The following is a 16,847-nucleotide window of genomic DNA, read 5'->3' on the forward strand; positions in this document are numbered from 1 at the left end:
CTTATGATTTTCAAATCTACAAATGTTTGGTGTTATAGAAAGATAAAACGAGTTTACTTCACTGTAAAAGATAAAATTCTTAACAAGCCTAATAACCATTAACATGAATGTTCAATGCAACAGCCCCTTAATCTAGGAACAAGAAAGATGTTTGAAAATGCTCAGAGGATAAATATATTGTCACATCTTCAGGTAGCATCCATGAAACTGAAACGAAATTTACGAATGAAATGTTTTTCCATCAATTTACATGCTGGATTCAAATCTAAACAATGCTATTTGACTAAATATGTACGATTTTCAAAGCTTCTGAACAGACAGAAATCTTCAAGAAGGGTAAATACGTTAAAAGAATTTGGTAATAACATCAATATGGATTAAATTCATGAAGCAGTACAAAAGGTTAGAGAAGTGACAATATAGACCACAAATACTGGAAAAGAATTTACAAGAACACCCAAAATGATTAATTTGAAATTAAATGAGTCATATGGACCATGAAAATGACTCTGCGACAAGTTGTCACTATTCTCCTTTTAGTAAACGATGTCCAAATATGGCGTTACCAATACGTACCGATGTACTACCCAACATTATTGCTGCTTCAAAATCGTTTGACATTCCCATCGAAAGTTCAAAATTTTCCTCATTTTCTTCTGTGAGTTCACAAAACCTAGAATGACTTGTCTAAATGATAATGTCAAAATGTTAAAACTAAAATTAAATTTAAATTAATAATTGAATTGGTTCCAACTTACGTTTTTCGTACTTTGAAAAGTTCTATAAAATCTCTGTTGGGAGTTTCCGACATATTACGAGCGAAAGAACCAATTGTCATAAAACCACTAAACTTCAGTGATGGACAGTGTACCCGGATAAACTCAGCCAATTCCACTGCCTAAAAGTCAAGCATTTTCCATTCCCGAAATAGCAAATTTTTTTTTCCAAATGTGAAAGAAGAAAATCATGAGAAGCTAGGATAAATCTGTTCTCAAATGCACTTATGAGGTTTTCAAATTCACTAACGAGCAGAATCTTACATTTCACATGACCTGAAAATAATCTTACATAACTTTGTCCCGAATCCCAAAACTGGAAAATTCTAATCATCAGGAAACAATGAAGCGGACAATAAAACAACACACCATTTCAGGCGTTGTCCCTCCCTTCTGCTTTTCCTTACTTGTATTAACTTGTACCAAAACCTTCAGTGTCCGATTATGCTTTGCAATCTCTTTTTCCAGTATAGAGGAGTGTTTCTTGTTGCAGATCGTCTCCACGCAACTCAAGTTATTGATCTCCGCTAACTTTGCAATCTATCAAGTTGAAGTACATAAGGAAAAGTGATTTACATCAAATGAACTACGGAATTTTTTCAAAAGTCTATTTCGAAAATAATTTATGAAAGCAACTCAAATTTACTCTGCAACACATACTTCTCAGTTTCTCATCGTACCAGCAATCCTGAACTGACTGTTGGAGACTTCCCTTTTTTCATAAAGTTTTAAACTGAAATTTCAAAACAGCACCTTGTTTGATTGAATTGTACCAATAAAATGCCACTGTATATTCGGACATTTTGATTTTAACGTTTTCGCTTTATCTGCAAGTTCTTGAATATAATTCTCGCCAAATTTCATTTGCCCCGCATCGTAGCAACACCTTGAAATGTCCGCTATAGTTAAGGAGAAATTAAAAGTCTTGGAAGTTATGCAAAAGTCAACTATTTCATAGTCCTTTGGTAGCACATCACTCACCTGACCTTAGTTACTATCCCGTCCTCATAGAGAATGAAGCCTGATTTTAATCCATAAGAAATTTAAAATCTGTATTTCACATGCCAGTTCAACTATTGGATCGCTGGGCTGGAAATACCGCGGTTTCTTTTTCAAGAATTAAATCTAAAGCCATGTAAAATCACACCAGGATAAATTTGCACCAGGATGCTTTTTTGTTTAGGTTGAGCGAAGAAAACCAAACTTGATTCAGATGAAGAAAGTTGACTTACTGAATGAGCGAAGATGATTTTGTCTTCGAAACAGCTATCAGTGACGGTTTTTGTCCACGCCAGTAAGGACTTTGTTCTGCTTTTTTTGATGCATTTTCGATACGTCGTAGTACGAGTTGAAGATTATCAACCAGTGCGCCACTGTTCAATTCCTCACCAATTCCACCCAAATCACGGCATAAGTCTCCCACCTGCCTCACGGCCATTGTGGAGAAACGGAAAAGATTCGTGACGATACGTACGCTGCAAATCTAACTTAAACCACACTCACACTCCCGTCATTATAATAGAGTAACCACTCGGTTTCCATCTCAAATTCTTTCATCTGGTCCGAGCCGTCGTTTTGTCATTGAAGTATGTGTTCTCTGGTCGAATGGTGTTTATGGTATTTTTCAGTTTATGCAAGGTTGTTTGTTAAATGGTGCTCAAAGGGCAGGAAGACGGAGTTCATAAAGTCAGAGTTCGCGAAAAAAGTATAAGATGGCACTTGATAATAGAATTTAAACTTAGGGATAGAAAGATTAAGTGCATCAACTTCGAGAGTCTTAGATGTTACTTGTATTTTTCGCAAATACTAGTTTTGTTGGATTTATTTGTTGGATTTACTGTGGATCTTCAGGATATTGGTCCTTGTATCCTTGTCTTCGTTATTTGTGTTGTCAGCCAATCCTACTTCTCAGGATTAATATATGCTAAATAAGCGAAAAATTAAATAGAATGATTTTCCAAAGAATTTGTGGCATATTAACGAAAAGTTATTATATGTTGAAACTTTTTCTCAGCTGACTTGGTTGTACTGTTTTACTTAGATTTTTTTTTAGTGGTGTGCTTTTCGAAAGTGATTACGCTGTAGTAAATGGGTTCGCACGAAAAACACAGTTCACGCAGCAGCCGGGATAAAATTGATTCAAAAAAACATCGTTCACCAAAACGCGAGAAAATTCGTCGCGACCGAAGTCGCTCACCGCGGGATAAACGGACGAAGGATCGCAGCAGATCACCAAGGAAAAGGGACCGAAGTCGTTCTCGGGATCGATCTGATCGTGATGGTAAAAGGGATAAAAAGAAGGATAGAGATTTGGACCTGGGTGAAATCGTTGCCATGACGGATAAGGTTTTCAATTCAATAGTTTGATGATAAAAATAATTCAAACAGAAAATTTTCACATTCCTTTTATATGGAAGTTTTTCTTATTGTAAATTGCAGAATGAAGCTGAAAGAAAATTAGAAGTTGAAATGCAAAAGCGTCGTGAAAGAATTGAAAAGTGGCGCTTGGAACGGAAGAAAGGGGAAGTAACGGCAAGCGATGAAGGTACTTCGAAAGTAGAGGGGCGGCAGCAACAGGAGAAGAAATGGACATTGGATAACGAAGAAGAAGACGAAGAAAGTACGCCACAGGAAATTGAAAAGTAACATTCTCTGTTTATCGGTTTAGAAACTGATTTTTTTCTGTTTTTTATCCGTTTACATCTTTTTGATTGATTATTTTGGCTTGCAGTTGCAGTGAATTTTTGATAATCTTCCTTTGTTATGCAAAAGCAATTATACGTCAGTTTTTATTCTGAAATATTCCGAAATTAGTTGACATGCATGCACTCTTTAAAAAGCAACGCAAGTTATTTTTTGTGACGTTTCTAATGAAGTGAATTTCGGAGTATGTGTTTGCAGAAAAGAGTCAGATGATGATGAAATTGATCCACTGGATGCCTTTATGTCTGAAGTCAATAAAGAAGTCCGTGCCTCGAAATATGGACTAGAGCAGGTGAAAAAACATTATGCAGTGGTTGAGACCAAATTTATAAGCCAGAAATTTTTCCACTGTACTTTTTTTCCAGAATAATGAGGGGAAAGTCCGCATAGTTGTCATCAAGTCAGATGCAAATTTAGAACCGAAGAAGGGCGAAATCATCGAAGCAGAAGACGAAATCGAGGTACATCATAAATTTTATTTATTGTCACAGAATTTAGTTGTTATTCCAACGGAATAAGCTAATCAGTGTTACTTTTGAGAGATGATAGATCATTCATCAGATAATGCGTTGTCCTTTATCTACTTTATCGATTACTATTTTATCATTCATCAGATAATGTCCTTTATCTATTTTATCGATTACTATTTTTAGCCTGTTATTGACGACTTCGATATTGAGAAAGCAGCTTCATCATTAATTGCGAAGGGAAGGCAGTTACCGCAGACTGACCATTCTAAGGCAACTATATTTCAGGATCTTTGTTGTATTTGATTAGAAAGATGTTAGAACTAATTCTGTAAATTATCGATATGTCAATTTCTTTGACTCTCAGAAACGTCTTTGTTCATGCTCATTCTTTTCTATATAAAGTAAGGCTTTATTTTTACGACCAGTAGCACAGCATTTAGCAGCATTTTACATGTCTTTTCTTTTCAAAGGTGTATTACCGCCCTTTCCGTAAGAATTTTTATGTGGAAACTGCTGAACTGGCGAAAATAACGAAGAAAGAAGTAGATGAGTACCGAGAAGAACTGGATATACGTGTGAGGGGTAAAAATTGTCCAAAACCTGTCCGATCATGGGCTCAATGTGGTGTCGAGTGGAAAATTTTAAGTACTTTAAAAAAGTTAGCTTTTTAATGATTTGTACTGTTTTCGCTTAAGGCGAGTAATTTTTCTGCGAATAAAAATTAGCGAGAAAGGTGAGAATTTGTGAAGATTTGTTGATGTTTGATATTTAGGCTAGAATACAAGAAACCGACACCAATCCAATCTCAAGCAATTCCGGCAATAATCAGTGGTCGTGATGTCATTGGTATTGCTAAAACTGGTAGTGGTAAAACACTTGCCTTCTTGCTACCAATGTTTAGACACATACTAGACCAACCAGAACTGGAAGAAATGGATGGTCCTATTGGTACTTTTTACAGAAATGATCCAAATTCTGTAGTATATTTGCTGTATTTTACGATTAGAAACGGCCATCATCATCGCAATTTCTAATATTCATTGGAACTTATGTAGTTGTAACTTTCCAGCTGTAATAATGTCACCGACACGGGAGCTTGCTATGCAGACGTGGAAGGAAGCTAATAAGTTCGCTAAACAGCTAGATATCCGTGTTGCATGTGTTTACGGTGGTGTCGGAATATCTGATCAAATAGGAGATTTGAAACGGGGGGCCGAAGTTGTTGTGTGTACTGTTGGACGTCTTACGGATATGCTTGCTGCGAATAAAGGTTTGAATTATTTTCTTCAATCATTCGACCAGTGGTTTGCAAATTTAAGTTCCTTATTTGTTTTATTCGTTATAATCCTTCAACTGTATTTTTTCTTATGGATAAATTTTTCTGTCCCTATCTTGATTTTTGATTAAATTTTTGAGGTAAAGTAACAAATTTGCGACGGGTAACATATCTCGTACTTGATGAGGCAGACAGAATGTTCGATATGGGATTCGAGCCACAAGTGATGAAAATTGTAAATAATATACGCCCCGATAGACAGACAGTTCTGTTCTCTGCAACATTTCCGCGGCAAATGGAGGCACTTGCAAGAAAGATTTTGGATAAGCCAATTGAAATAATGGTGCATAATTTTTTTAGATGTTTATGGATTTGCAAGTTGTTCAGCTCAACCTATTTTGCTTCAGATCTTAATTTAATTTGAAATCAAGTTATATTTCTAGGTAGGAGGCAAAAGCGTTGTTTGTGACGATGTAAATCAAAATGTTGTAATTCTGGAAGAACATCAAAAAATGCTAAAACTTTTGGAATTACTCGGTGTTTACTGGGAAAATGGGAATGTCTTGGTGTTTGTTGACAAACAAGAGAAAGCAGATGATCTGGTCACACAACTAATGCGCAGTGGCTATAACTGCGCCCCATTACATGGTGGCATTGATCAGTTCGATCGTGACTCAACAATACTTGACTATAAAGCCGGTAAAATTAAACTCCTAGTAAGTCTCATTTATTTTCCTTCTCATGCACTATTTCTTTTCTCTCTTTAAAGATTGGATTCGTAAACGTTGGAAGTTTTGAAAATTAAAATTCCTATTTGATACCGCTTCATGACTATCCCTTTATAGGTGGCAACATCAGTGGCTGCACGTGGGTTAGATATCAAGAAACTGATCCTTGTGGTCAATTATGATTGTCCAAATCATTATGAGGACTATGTGCATCGTGTTGGTAGAACAGGAAGAGCAGGCAATAAAGGATATGCTTACACTTTCATTTTACCAACCGGTAATTCATTAGCTACAAATCGCTGACCAGGTTTTTACTTTGAGACTTGTCTCCTTTATCCCATCAGTTACAGGGCAGGAACGCATGGCAGGCGAAGTATGTCGAGCTTTCGAAACAGCTGGGAAGGAACCACCAGAGCAACTGAAAAAGATGTGGGAGGACTATAAGGCACATATGGCAGCAGAGGGAAAAACTGTCCATATTGGTGGTTGTGGATTTTCTGGAAGTGGTTACAAATATGATCAGGTAACTTTTGAATGGATTTTTGGGAACAATCATATATTAGATATAATAACGTGCACTCCATCTATACTCTCTCAATATATCAATATACGTGTAAAATTTTTTTTTCTTCCTTTTTTTCTTGCAGGCCGAAGATGAGAAGGAAGCAACGCGAAGAAAAGTTACGCGTTTAATGCATGGCATGGAAAATGCTGTAGATGATGATGATGATGATGAGATTGAGCAACAGCTTAGTAGTATGATGAAGGGCAAAAGACGTATCGTCGAGGGTCACACTTTTGGTGGTGCATCCTCAGGCGCAGGAGTTGCAGGAGACAAATTAGAGAAGGTATTAGTTTTTCCCTGATTTTTCCCGATGTTTTTTAGTCAATAAATTCATGTTTTTTCCAATGTACACTTTTGTATAGAAAATTTTTCCTTTGTAGGCGCGAGCGATGGCAGCAAAGATTGCTGAAGCAAAACAGCTTGGGGTTACCGCACCAGTCGAAAAAGATGCTGCCTCGTTGACAGCCGAGGCTGTCATGCGTGGTAGTGATGCGGTACCGATAGCATTATCGGTTAGTTATATTACTTTGAATGTGTGTTTATAGGAAGATTTATCTCAAATTTTCTGTTAGATTTGGTATTTATGCATTGCTTGAACTTCAACTGTATTATTAGTCATCGAAAATTTTGATTTGATGGTACAGATTTTCTTGCTCCTTTGTTTCTGTTTCAGGCGAAATCGATAGCGAAGCAAAAAGCAGAGCAGTTGAATGAACGCTTAAATTATATTCCGTCAGAGTTAATTCCAGGAGTCGAAACAGAAACGGAATTGCAATACTTTGAAGAGGAAATTGAAATTAATGATTTCCCGCAGCAAATTCGTTATAAAATATGTTCCAGGGTAAAATTTTTCTATTGTAATCCTTTTTCTAAGTAAAATTCAAATGACTGCTTTTGGTGATAGTTTTAATGTGGATTGTGTAAATGTGTGGTTCTAAATCGTCGAATTTGAAAAGAAGTGAGAGAAGACCGTTTGGAGAATTTTTGACAAAAAAGTTTCCATCTTCTAATTTCTTGAGGTAGTTTTGTTATACATGCAAAAAGTATGATTTCGCTTATTGAAACTGCTCGGATAAGTATTTCAGGATAGTTTAGCTCAGGTGCAAGAATATGCTGACGTCGGGATTTCTGTGAAAGGATCTTATTACCCAGGTAATAAGGAGCCAAAAGATGGTGAGAGGAAGCTGTTCCTATTTTTGGAAGCACGGTCTGAGCTTGCATTACGGCGTGCGCGTGAAGAAATTTTAAGGATCATGAAGGATACAGTACGGCAAATGGTGATTTTTTTTTGACAGATTAATGATTGCAGTTCAGTATGATTGTGAGCATTCTATTAGCATTATTATTCATTAAAATTATTGATTTGACAAATTACTGATAGGTAATGCTTGACAGTTCAGCAGACTCATACCTAAATTCACGTTATTTTCAGGCGCAAACAGGTACACGAAATGCTTCAACAACAGGAAGATACAAAGTTTTTTAAAATGTTAAATGAATTTATGTTTTCCGCACCGTTTACATTTGCAACCGTTTCATTCTATTGAATTAAATTCTTAAAGAATTATGTACGTAGTGAAAAACGAGAAACTTATAAGTAGATGATAAAAAGTAATATGGAGCGTATGAAGCTGCACATAAAACAAGTGAAAACTAGATGGAAAAAAAAAAGCAAATCCGTCCTTTATAACAGTGCGCTTTCGAGTTCATTATTTTAAGCACCTATATTTTCCGACTTAGTTCGAAATTTTGATTCGTCTTGTCCTGTAAATATTCGAAATTATTAGCTGTCGTTTATTTTACTAAATCCTATTTTTTCTGTGCATGCCTGTTGTATTTATTAAACTCTGGTTGTTAAACATGAATTGTTTAATCTTTGGTGCTTATATTTGCAAACAATATTGCGTTCAAATGTGAAACTGATGTTGTGAAGAGTGGAATGAGAAGAGCGCAGCCGACGAATAATCTAATAGGTCTTCTAGTTTTTTGCATCCTTTATCTTCCCAGAATGCACTGGGATTTTAATCTTCATTGGCTTAAGTTTTTTCTTTATCTGTTCTTTGCCTGAAACATTTTGGAAATCGCTGTAGCGTAGAAACCTGTTTTTTATTTTTTCATAATTCTAAAGTTATAGATATGTCTAGGGCGAGACAACTGGCGCAGAGAATAGACCCTTGAGTTTTGACTTGAAATTATACTTTTGTTCTTAATATCACTAAGCCTGTTCGCTTGTAGTGCAACTGCTTACCTCAGGGACGGAAATAGTCATCGACGAACTAGCAGAGTTAGACAACTGACAACCAGTTGATAGCGCTTAATCGGCCTCGCCTCCCTGCTCTAACTGCTGCTACTATATTCACAATCGTAGTAGTGCCCAAATCCTACTAGAGTGGAAAATGTTAGCTTCGGATATGACGTCTCGATCGTCCACTGATCCAACTTTTCCACAAAAGGGCACCATCAGAAAGGAGAAGAAGGTTAGGGAAATTTGATTTCTGTTGCTATGATTTCTTTTGTGATAGTGATGCTTCTGAAGAAAAACACTGATTGGGTATTTTTCCAAATAAAGCAGTTAGGTTATTTAGTTTGTTTACAGGAAGAAAAGAAGTTTAGCCTCATTCCTTGTGAAGGATGGATGAAGGTGGATTTTGCTTGGATAGGACAGTGGAAGATTACTTCATCTTTGATTTGTGTTCGGAATGCTGTCAGACTTATTTGTCTGCTTCCGCATTTTTACTTTTTTAGCTATTAATGTATAGATTATCAATACTTCCTTGATGTAGTACTCGTAACAAGCGACTAGGAACTGTGAAAATTTGGTTCTAGGATGAATCATTTTTTGAAAAGTTGGGGACTCTTGGAAGAAAAAAGAAATCGCAACAAGTGGAACAAGAAGCTGAAAATGAAGCTATTGAAGTAAGTTTTCCTTTTTTAGGTATCGCTGGATTTATTAGACTCTCACTTTTTATGATTTGAAATCTATCGAGTATCGAATGCTAGAATTTAGTGAGTTCGGAATCCCATCATGACTAAGTAAGTGAAGAACCTCAGAGCATTCATATACGTGAAATGGAATATAGCAGATGAATTCGAGTCGGTTTGATTAGATTCACTGAATTTTGAAGTATTTCTGAAAATAATACGCCACCTTGTGTGACAGCATGGAATGTAATGTTTTGATAGGGGAATGAAGAAAACGAATGTTTGGTGAGGGTCTTAACTAGCTGCAGCATATACTGACAAAAAATCATTGGACTACAAGATGCTAAGGGCATTGCTGCAAGATCGTATGGTAAGGGTTTACGAGAATAAAGAAAGCTAGTAGATGGAGTAGATTGTTTTTTGATAGTATCCATATTTGTAGAAAGGGTGTGGAAAAAAATGGGTCTTAACATGCAGTTGTAGCACAGGATCTAGATGCACTAAAAGTAGGCATGAAAAATCGATGAAATTTTTGCCGCTTTGAATTGTCTTTATTTTTTTATCCATTTTTGCTGTTTATTTTTTGTGGTTTTCTTCAGTTTTTTAATTGTAGCTTAACAGGCTTAACATTTGAAATTTTTCAGGTTGAAACAGAAGGAGCAAACGCAATTGATTCTACAGTTATCCCGGTTTCAGCGACTCTGCAGAATATTATGCTTGAAGAGGGTAGGTGTATAAGGCATTCCCGGATCTCTAAGTGTTCCTGAGTGCAGCATTCCTAAGTGCATAAATATTGCCAAGCAACGCATGCTGCTTTTCTTACTTTTCAATCAATTGATGAAGTTAAACAACTGAGTTTATGGGTACATCATTGTCCGATGTATGAAGCATATTTGTGAAGTGATTCAGTTTGAAATACCATAGTTCATGTGGAACTTTTTCCGTATTCACAGCTACCGGTGGGACATTGAGAGAGGAGCTAAAAGTGTGCAAGTGGGATCTATCCTAGTCAGGAAGTTAGCTGAAGCAGTTTGTAGTTTTTGTAGTCTTATAATATTTCTGCATAGTTTGCACACTTTTTTGAGAAATTACCCCTGTATAAAAAAACTTGTGTAGAATTCAAATATTATGCAGAATTGGAATTTTCTCCCTAGGTGAAGAAAAAAGACTGCTGACCATGGAATCCCGTGACGACCCACGTGTACAGGAAGTAATACAGCTTTTGATTCACTGGCTGAACTATGAATTGGCTTCGCAAAGAATCGTTGTGAAACACATACAGGAAGATTTATATGACGGTCAGATCATACAGAAAATTACTGAAAAACTGGCTAATATCAAGGTCTGTATCGTTTGTTAGAAGCGTATGTTATGTGTATATTCGTTATTTTGTGATATATCTGGTTTGGAACCAGCGATTTTTTCAGATTTCTTGCCTGGTTGTTTGGTTCTTGAATTAATTTCTGCTTTCCTTATCCTACATGATTACTGGATAACTAATTAAGTTTGTTGAAGTGATGTGATTCGTCTAGATTGAAGTACCTGAGGTATCGCAAAGTGAGGAAGGACAGCGGCAAAAATTGCACAAAGTGATTGAGACTGTTAATCGCATCATCGCTCAAGGACAGTATGAAAAAGCAAAGTGGAATGCTGATCTTATTCACAATAAAGTACTGGTTGTTTTCAGTGCATTCTTCTCTTTATCTTTATGCGATCTTTTCATCTTTATCATAGCACTGTTGTTTGAAATCATCGATGTCAAATGAAATTCGTGACGGGGTACCTTCCGAGTTGTTCGGATAACATGAATTATGGTGAATCATCATCTGCATGAGATACAAGTGGTATTTACGTAGCTAGATGTAAAGTTTCAAGTTATTTAGGGGAACAGCTGGCTTTCTTAAATTGCCAAGGAGCTCAAGTTATAGAATTCTGTAGAAGGGAGGTGGAAGAATGGAATCTTTTTCATCCCTCTGTTTCGAAATTTTATTTGTATGATTCTTTTTATGTATTCAGAATTCCCCGTCCATTTTGTTATCATCTTCATTATAGGTGGTTTGATTATTTTTATTTTAAGCTTGATTTTTTAGGGTTTGCTTTTTTTTAGGGTCTACGCATTTAGATGATTATTGCAGGATACAGTAGCAATTATACAGCTGTTGGTTGCGATTGCCATATACTTCCGTGCTCCTGTTAGATTTCCGGAATATGTGAATGCACAGATCCTCATTATACAGAAAAAAGACAATCAGCTGAAGAGCCGTTATATCACCGAGCAGCTTACAACAACACAGCCAGAACTGGGTGTCAAGGTCAATTAGCGCATTTCATTATGCTGTTAGATCGAAAGTATCTACCTATTTAAAAAGTCTCAGACTTATCACTGCCAACAATATTCATTTTTGCTTTAATTCAAATGGAAGACAGTTTATATTTTCAGGGTGAGAGAGATGCTTTCGATACTCTGTTCGACTATGGACCTGACAAACTGGCTCATGTAAAGAGTTCACTCTTGGCTTTCTGTAATAAACATCTTAACAAAATTAATTTAGAAGTGACGGATCTGGAGAATCAATTCAAGGATGGCGTTTATTTGGTGCTTTTGATGGGTTTATTGGAGGGATATTTTGTTCCGCTTTACAGTTTCGATTTGCAGGTACTCAAACACTTTTGTTTGAAGTAGTCATGTTGTTGATAAAGGGAAGATCAAACTATAAAAATCGTTTGACCTGACCCGGTCAATATGTGAGCACCACGCCTTGAGTTATTTGAAATTCGGGTATTCAGTCGTCTTTCTGTGATCGATTTCACATACGATAATGATTGGTTTTTTAGGCATTAACATACGAGCAGAAAATACATAACGTTACGTTCGCGTATCAGCTGATGTATGAAGCCGATTTGCAACGACCACGCGCGAGAGTGCAGGATATTGTAAACGGTGATTTAAAAAGTACGCTGCGTATTCTTCATTCGTTATTTACACGATATAAACATGTATAGTTTTAATGACCCTACAAGTACGATTGGTAATTTCATCTGGAATTCATACCTTATAAATTACTGCCAAATGTTTATAAAATTCTACTTAGCTACAAAATGGTTGTTTTACAGTTTGAACATCAGAGTATTCATAAAGTTTTTCCGCCACATCTAATGCCATACCATCTTTCAAATGATCAGCGATAATCTGCACGCTAATTGGAAATCCATCTGCCGTTCTCGTGAATGGTACTGAAATTGCTGGAACACCCGCCATATTACAGGGTTGTGTGTAAAAATCGTCTTGACATTCTCGTTTGTAACCATCGATGTCGCTAATTTCGGAAAACAGTGGCGGTATACCGCATGTCACCGGAGTTAACAGAACATCACATCCTTCCTTGCGAAAGACGCGGTCGAAATCCATTTTGATCAGACGCCTCACACGAAGAGCTTGCCCAAAATATACATCGTAATGGCTATAATTATTCTGTTTAAATGAAAGAGAAACAGCTCTGCAAAAACTTCAAATTACTTTGAATTCTAATCCCCGCTAATTCCCACATGTGGTATATCGCCGTTGTTTCCCGAAGTTAGCGACATCAATGGTTACAAACGAGAATGTCAAGACGATTTCGGACGTGGAAATCTCGAAGAATGGGACTTGCAACGCTTGCACATTGTCAATGCAAGGTAGATCATATATCCTAAAGGCACCAGTCTACTAACATGTTGTGCGCATCAGAAAGTTCAATGCACTGAATAACCTGACGGTCCCAATATGATTCAGGCAATTCATTTCCCAAGTTGTTTTTAGTAAAATTGAATTTAAGCAAATTTACTTGGAGCTATACCATTTCATCAAGAAATAATTCCCTGCGAATATTCTCCTACGGACAACTTCATTGAGTGATTCGCTTCGAGTGGCGGAATATAGCATGAAAGTTGATCTGTCGCAGCTTGACCTGTGGCCATATTTGACCCCATCGTATCTGAAAGAAGATAATACGGAAATTGTACCTTATATCGACTTCCTTATAATTTCATATTTCTGGATTAATTTTCGTGAAATATAAATTTCAGCTCCCACGTTTTACAAAATATAAATTTCACCTTGCCATATTTGATGTGATGTCCGCTTCGGCAAGCACATGATAACAAATTATAGAGTAAGTTGTAGACGGCATGCTCACTTCTTTAATCTTGCAACCCAACGCAGACAGAGTTTTTGCCGCTTCATTCCACCCTTTCCAGCATTCACTTGATAACGTTTCATTGTAATACTCCTACTGATGAGAACGGTAAAATCAACTAAGGATATAAAAGCTCGAAAAACAAAATTAGAAATTGTGTTATTTACTTGTGAAAGGATAAACTGTACATAATTTACGTGAGAACTCTGGAACTGTGCGAAATCTTTAGGGAAGTCCTATAAAGTTATTAGTGACTGCTTCTATCATCTACCTTGGGAATGCCGACAATTACTCCACCAACTGGTCTTCCTTGCATAAAACAGGATGACGGAGCATCAATGCAGGTCGGGTCGAATGCATCTCGACCATTCATTACCTCTGGAAAACCATAAAAATTGTGTTCTCCTAAATGAAACGTTTATGAAGTTCGTTACAGCGACATGAACCAGTCCAAACTGGACGGAAAAATTTAACTGGTGACATTACAAACCTATTCCAGACACCCCATGTATACGAATGAGATTCAACCACCTTAGGCTACGACTGCACTAACTAATCACTGATAATTTATTGCAAGCTGTGAAAGTCAATGTAATATATCTAATAAATGGCGAAGTTTTTGTAAAAACGAAATCCTTACGAAGTAAGAAGTTGCAATCCCTAGCAGTCCTAGCAATTACTGATGGGCAATCAAGTGAATTAACCAAGGGGATGAGCCCATATCTTGATAAGATTCCATAGGAAGGCTTGAAGCCAAAAAGTCCAGTGAATGCTGCTGGGTTCCGTGACGAACCACCAGTATCCGACCCCAAACTTCTGTAATATTTTCATTTCAATATATCTTAAACTAAGTGGCGACGTGAGTATAAAAATGAAAAAAATCGAACTGAAATTTGATGCTTAAAATACCAACACTGATGAAATGCCCAGTTGTACTGCTACACCACAACCGCCAGAAGATCCACCAGGACTTCGCCAATCAGTTTCAAGACTTGCTTCGTCACTTAATCCATTTTTTACTGGTCCAAAATGACTCTTCGAACTTGACGTTCCCATACAAAACTCATCCATATTAGCTTTCCCAATCAAGCAACCACCTGAAAAACAGTTTTTTCCAGTTAATTCAATCAAGATTCCGAATACTGCCACAAATAAATAAATTACCCTCTTCAAATAATCTACTGACAATAGTGGCAGTGTATGGTGCAATATAATTTGCCAGATTTCGTGACGCGCATGTTGTTCGGACTTTTCTTGTCCTAAAATTACGATGTAAATGCAATTTCAATATTTTAAAAAGTGCGAAAATACTGTAATATGACCTACAACAGAACTAAATTCCAGGAATTCTGCACAGTCTCCAAACAACTTTGCCGAAAGAATACCATTCAGCATTCATTCCGCCTATAAGGATAACTTTTCAATAATGTCTCCTTAAACAATGTGAAACCGTATTACCCTGAACCGTTACAAAAAGATTGACACCTCAGGCAACATCATTCAACAGTAAAATGGTGTGCATATTTCAGAATAAGGCTCGCAAAACATGGATGATTTCTTTTTTTTTCTTTTAAAAATATACATATAGCAATCTTTGACAACCACAGGGAAAGGAGTTTTCCCTTTCTTTAATGCCTCTTTTGCCTGAACACACGCCAGATCGAAAGTTTCTGTGATCAAAGAGTTGAATTTCCGATATCTGACGGCTTTAAAAATAGCCTCCTCGATACATTCCATTTGTGAGGTCCTGCAAAAAACCGAAGAATTAAATTGTGTTCAATGTTTTACGTCAAACTTGCACAATACAGTACCCACAGCGAATATTTCATTGTCTATAAATCATTCTCCTCAACATCATTTACCATACACTAACTTTATGTCTTCAAATTCCAGTTCAGCAGGTAAAGACTGAGAAAAACAGGCTATCGACTTAAATCGCATCTCAAGGAATCACAAGAATCCCTAAAGTGCCACCCGCGTTGTTGTGGTTTGAATAATTGCACAGTGAGCTTAAAGTTCATGGAGCTTAAAGTTCGTTCCGATATATGTCAGATTAGGCGTGAGTCGACAAGTTTTCACCCTTATCTTACCCGTCTTGTCAATGGTAAAATCCTCAGGCATTAGGCTGGTGTTGAGCTGAGTGAATTCACGTGTTTAATAGTGAGAACTGGAGGAGCAACTGGCTAGAATTTACTTTCATCTGGGATCTTTTTTATAGTGAATTTCAATAAGGCGTATTGAAACGAAATTATATATAACAAATGGAGAAAAAAGTGGAACTATGTACGTAGTCGAATTGCATACATATGTACATAGCGCATACAAAAATGGAATTAGGTACATAGTTATAGTCTAAAAACAAGAAAATTGTTGGGAACTGAAGCAGCTTCGTCTACACATGTTATGTCGCTTTTAGTTTTCTGCATAGACATCCATTACTTTATGTTTTATATTGTTTTTCTTCTTGGTCTGAACTCTGCACAGCACTTTTTCTTTTAAGACTGTTTGGTTTATGTTATTAAAAATTGATGGTGTGCGACTCTATGCTGGGCACAAGTCTACAGTTCTCGTAAAAACCGTTTAACGTTTCATTTTTATCAACTTGATGTTCAAGTTCTAACAACTCCCTAAAGATGTTTTCGTAGAATTTCTTAACCATCTTAGAAGTCATGTGAAAGCAAACCCAAGATGGACTACGGTCACATCTTTTTCTTCTGTGACATGCAAGAATGCCTGGTATAATTTCGTGATTGCATTTTGCGCTTACTTAATTCTCTACTCTAGTTTTATTCCAAACATGCAAGTCGTAAGAATTTTTTAACTAAGAGAGAATCTTTTTTTTTTCACGAATTAATGTACTTACAGCAACATTCTTTGACTTTTAAACTTATTTCATAGATAGGAACAAAGGTTTTGTCTTGTCTTCTTACCTCTGACACATCTGTTTCATTTTTTGGTAAGAGACTGACCGAAATTTTGAAATGGCCTTCAACTTGAGACATACATTCTGGGTTTTTGATATTCTAGGATGGCTTACATGTTGGAAGGTTGATGCGAAGCTTGAAGATACATTGAGGCGGCAGGAACAGTTGTTTCTAATTGTATGCTTATTAGTATATCCATTTGAAAATAGCGATTTTTGAAAATTTTGAATCACCTAGAACGGCGCTACAGCAAAGCAGAGGCATTATCTTGAACCTATATATATATATATATATATATATATATATAT

The 16,847-nt window shown here is 36.5% G+C and overlaps 4 protein-coding genes across 4 annotated transcripts; 2 read left to right on the forward strand and 2 right to left on the reverse strand.

Moving 5' to 3' along the window:
* Nucleotides 1-26: 26 nt before the first annotated feature.
* LOAG_00735 (YggS family pyridoxal phosphate enzyme) lies at nt 27-2,372 on the reverse strand. Its single transcript, XM_003136275.2, has 5 exons — nt 2,009-2,372; nt 1,530-1,662; nt 1,146-1,316; nt 759-898; nt 27-673 (listed from the first exon to the last, which is right to left on the reverse strand). The coding sequence occupies exons 1-5, from the start codon at nt 2,212-2,214 to the stop codon at nt 526-528; spliced, it is 798 nt and encodes a 265-aa protein (XP_003136323.1). The 5' UTR covers nt 2,215-2,372; the 3' UTR covers nt 27-525.
* A 451-nt stretch (nt 2,373-2,823) lies between these two features.
* LOAG_00736 (RNA helicase) lies at nt 2,824-8,368 on the forward strand. Its single transcript, XM_003136276.2, has 17 exons — nt 2,824-3,122; nt 3,216-3,418; nt 3,678-3,771; nt 3,845-3,940; nt 4,133-4,219; nt 4,420-4,607; nt 4,722-4,897; nt 5,019-5,219; nt 5,366-5,568; nt 5,669-5,941; nt 6,071-6,230; nt 6,304-6,476; nt 6,601-6,801; nt 6,899-7,030; nt 7,192-7,359; nt 7,604-7,795; nt 7,951-8,368. The coding sequence occupies exons 1-17, from the start codon at nt 2,865-2,867 to the stop codon at nt 8,002-8,004; spliced, it is 2,859 nt and encodes a 952-aa protein (XP_003136324.1). The 5' UTR covers nt 2,824-2,864; the 3' UTR covers nt 8,005-8,368.
* Nucleotides 8,369-8,914: 546 nt separating this feature from the next.
* Nucleotides 8,915-12,443, forward strand: LOAG_00737 (beta-parvin; the record flags this gene model as incomplete). Its single annotated transcript, XM_003136277.1, has 8 exons — nt 8,915-8,995; nt 9,345-9,434; nt 10,085-10,166; nt 10,595-10,782; nt 10,973-11,110; nt 11,576-11,752; nt 11,881-12,096; nt 12,276-12,443. The coding sequence occupies 8 exons, from the start codon at nt 8,915-8,917 to the stop codon at nt 12,441-12,443; spliced, it is 1,140 nt and encodes a 379-aa protein (XP_003136325.1).
* An 85-nt stretch (nt 12,444-12,528) lies between these two features.
* Nucleotides 12,529-15,352, reverse strand: LOAG_00738 (amidase; the record flags this gene model as incomplete). Its single annotated transcript, XM_020445536.1, has 8 exons — nt 12,529-12,901; nt 13,265-13,414; nt 13,536-13,708; nt 13,887-13,993; nt 14,256-14,431; nt 14,529-14,712; nt 14,780-14,874; nt 15,198-15,352. 8 exons carry the CDS (start codon nt 15,350-15,352, stop codon nt 12,529-12,531), a joined length of 1,413 nt encoding a protein of 470 aa, XP_020304020.1.
* Nucleotides 15,353-16,847: the final 1,495 nt, after the last annotated feature.

This window comes from Loa loa (genome assembly GCF_000183805.2).
Source record: "Loa loa unplaced genomic scaffold supercont3.71, whole genome shotgun sequence".
Taxonomy (NCBI): Eukaryota; Metazoa; Nematoda; class Chromadorea; order Rhabditida; family Onchocercidae; genus Loa; species Loa loa.

Coding starts and splice junctions, on each gene's coding strand:
- LOAG_00735 (XM_003136275.2), bottom strand. CDS start 2,214: ATGGCCGTGAGGCAGGTGGGAGACTTATGCCGTGATTTGGGTGGAATT. Junction 1,663..2,008: donor AAATCATCTTCGCTCATTCA/GTAAGTCAACTT, acceptor GGACATTTCAAG/GTGTTGCTACGATGCGGGGC. Junction 674..758: donor CTTTTCAAAGTACGAAAAAC/GTAAGTTGGAAC, acceptor AAGTCATTCTAG/GTTTTGTGAACTCACAGAAG.
- LOAG_00736 (XM_003136276.2), top strand. CDS start 2,865: ATGGGTTCGCACGAAAAACACAGTTCACGCAGCAGCCGGGATAAAATT. Junction 3,772..3,844: donor CGAAATATGGACTAGAGCAG/GTGAAAAAACAT, acceptor CTTTTTTTCCAG/AATAATGAGGGGAAAGTCCG. Junction 6,231..6,303: donor CACTTTCATTTTACCAACCG/GTAATTCATTAG, acceptor CATCAGTTACAG/GGCAGGAACGCATGGCAGGC.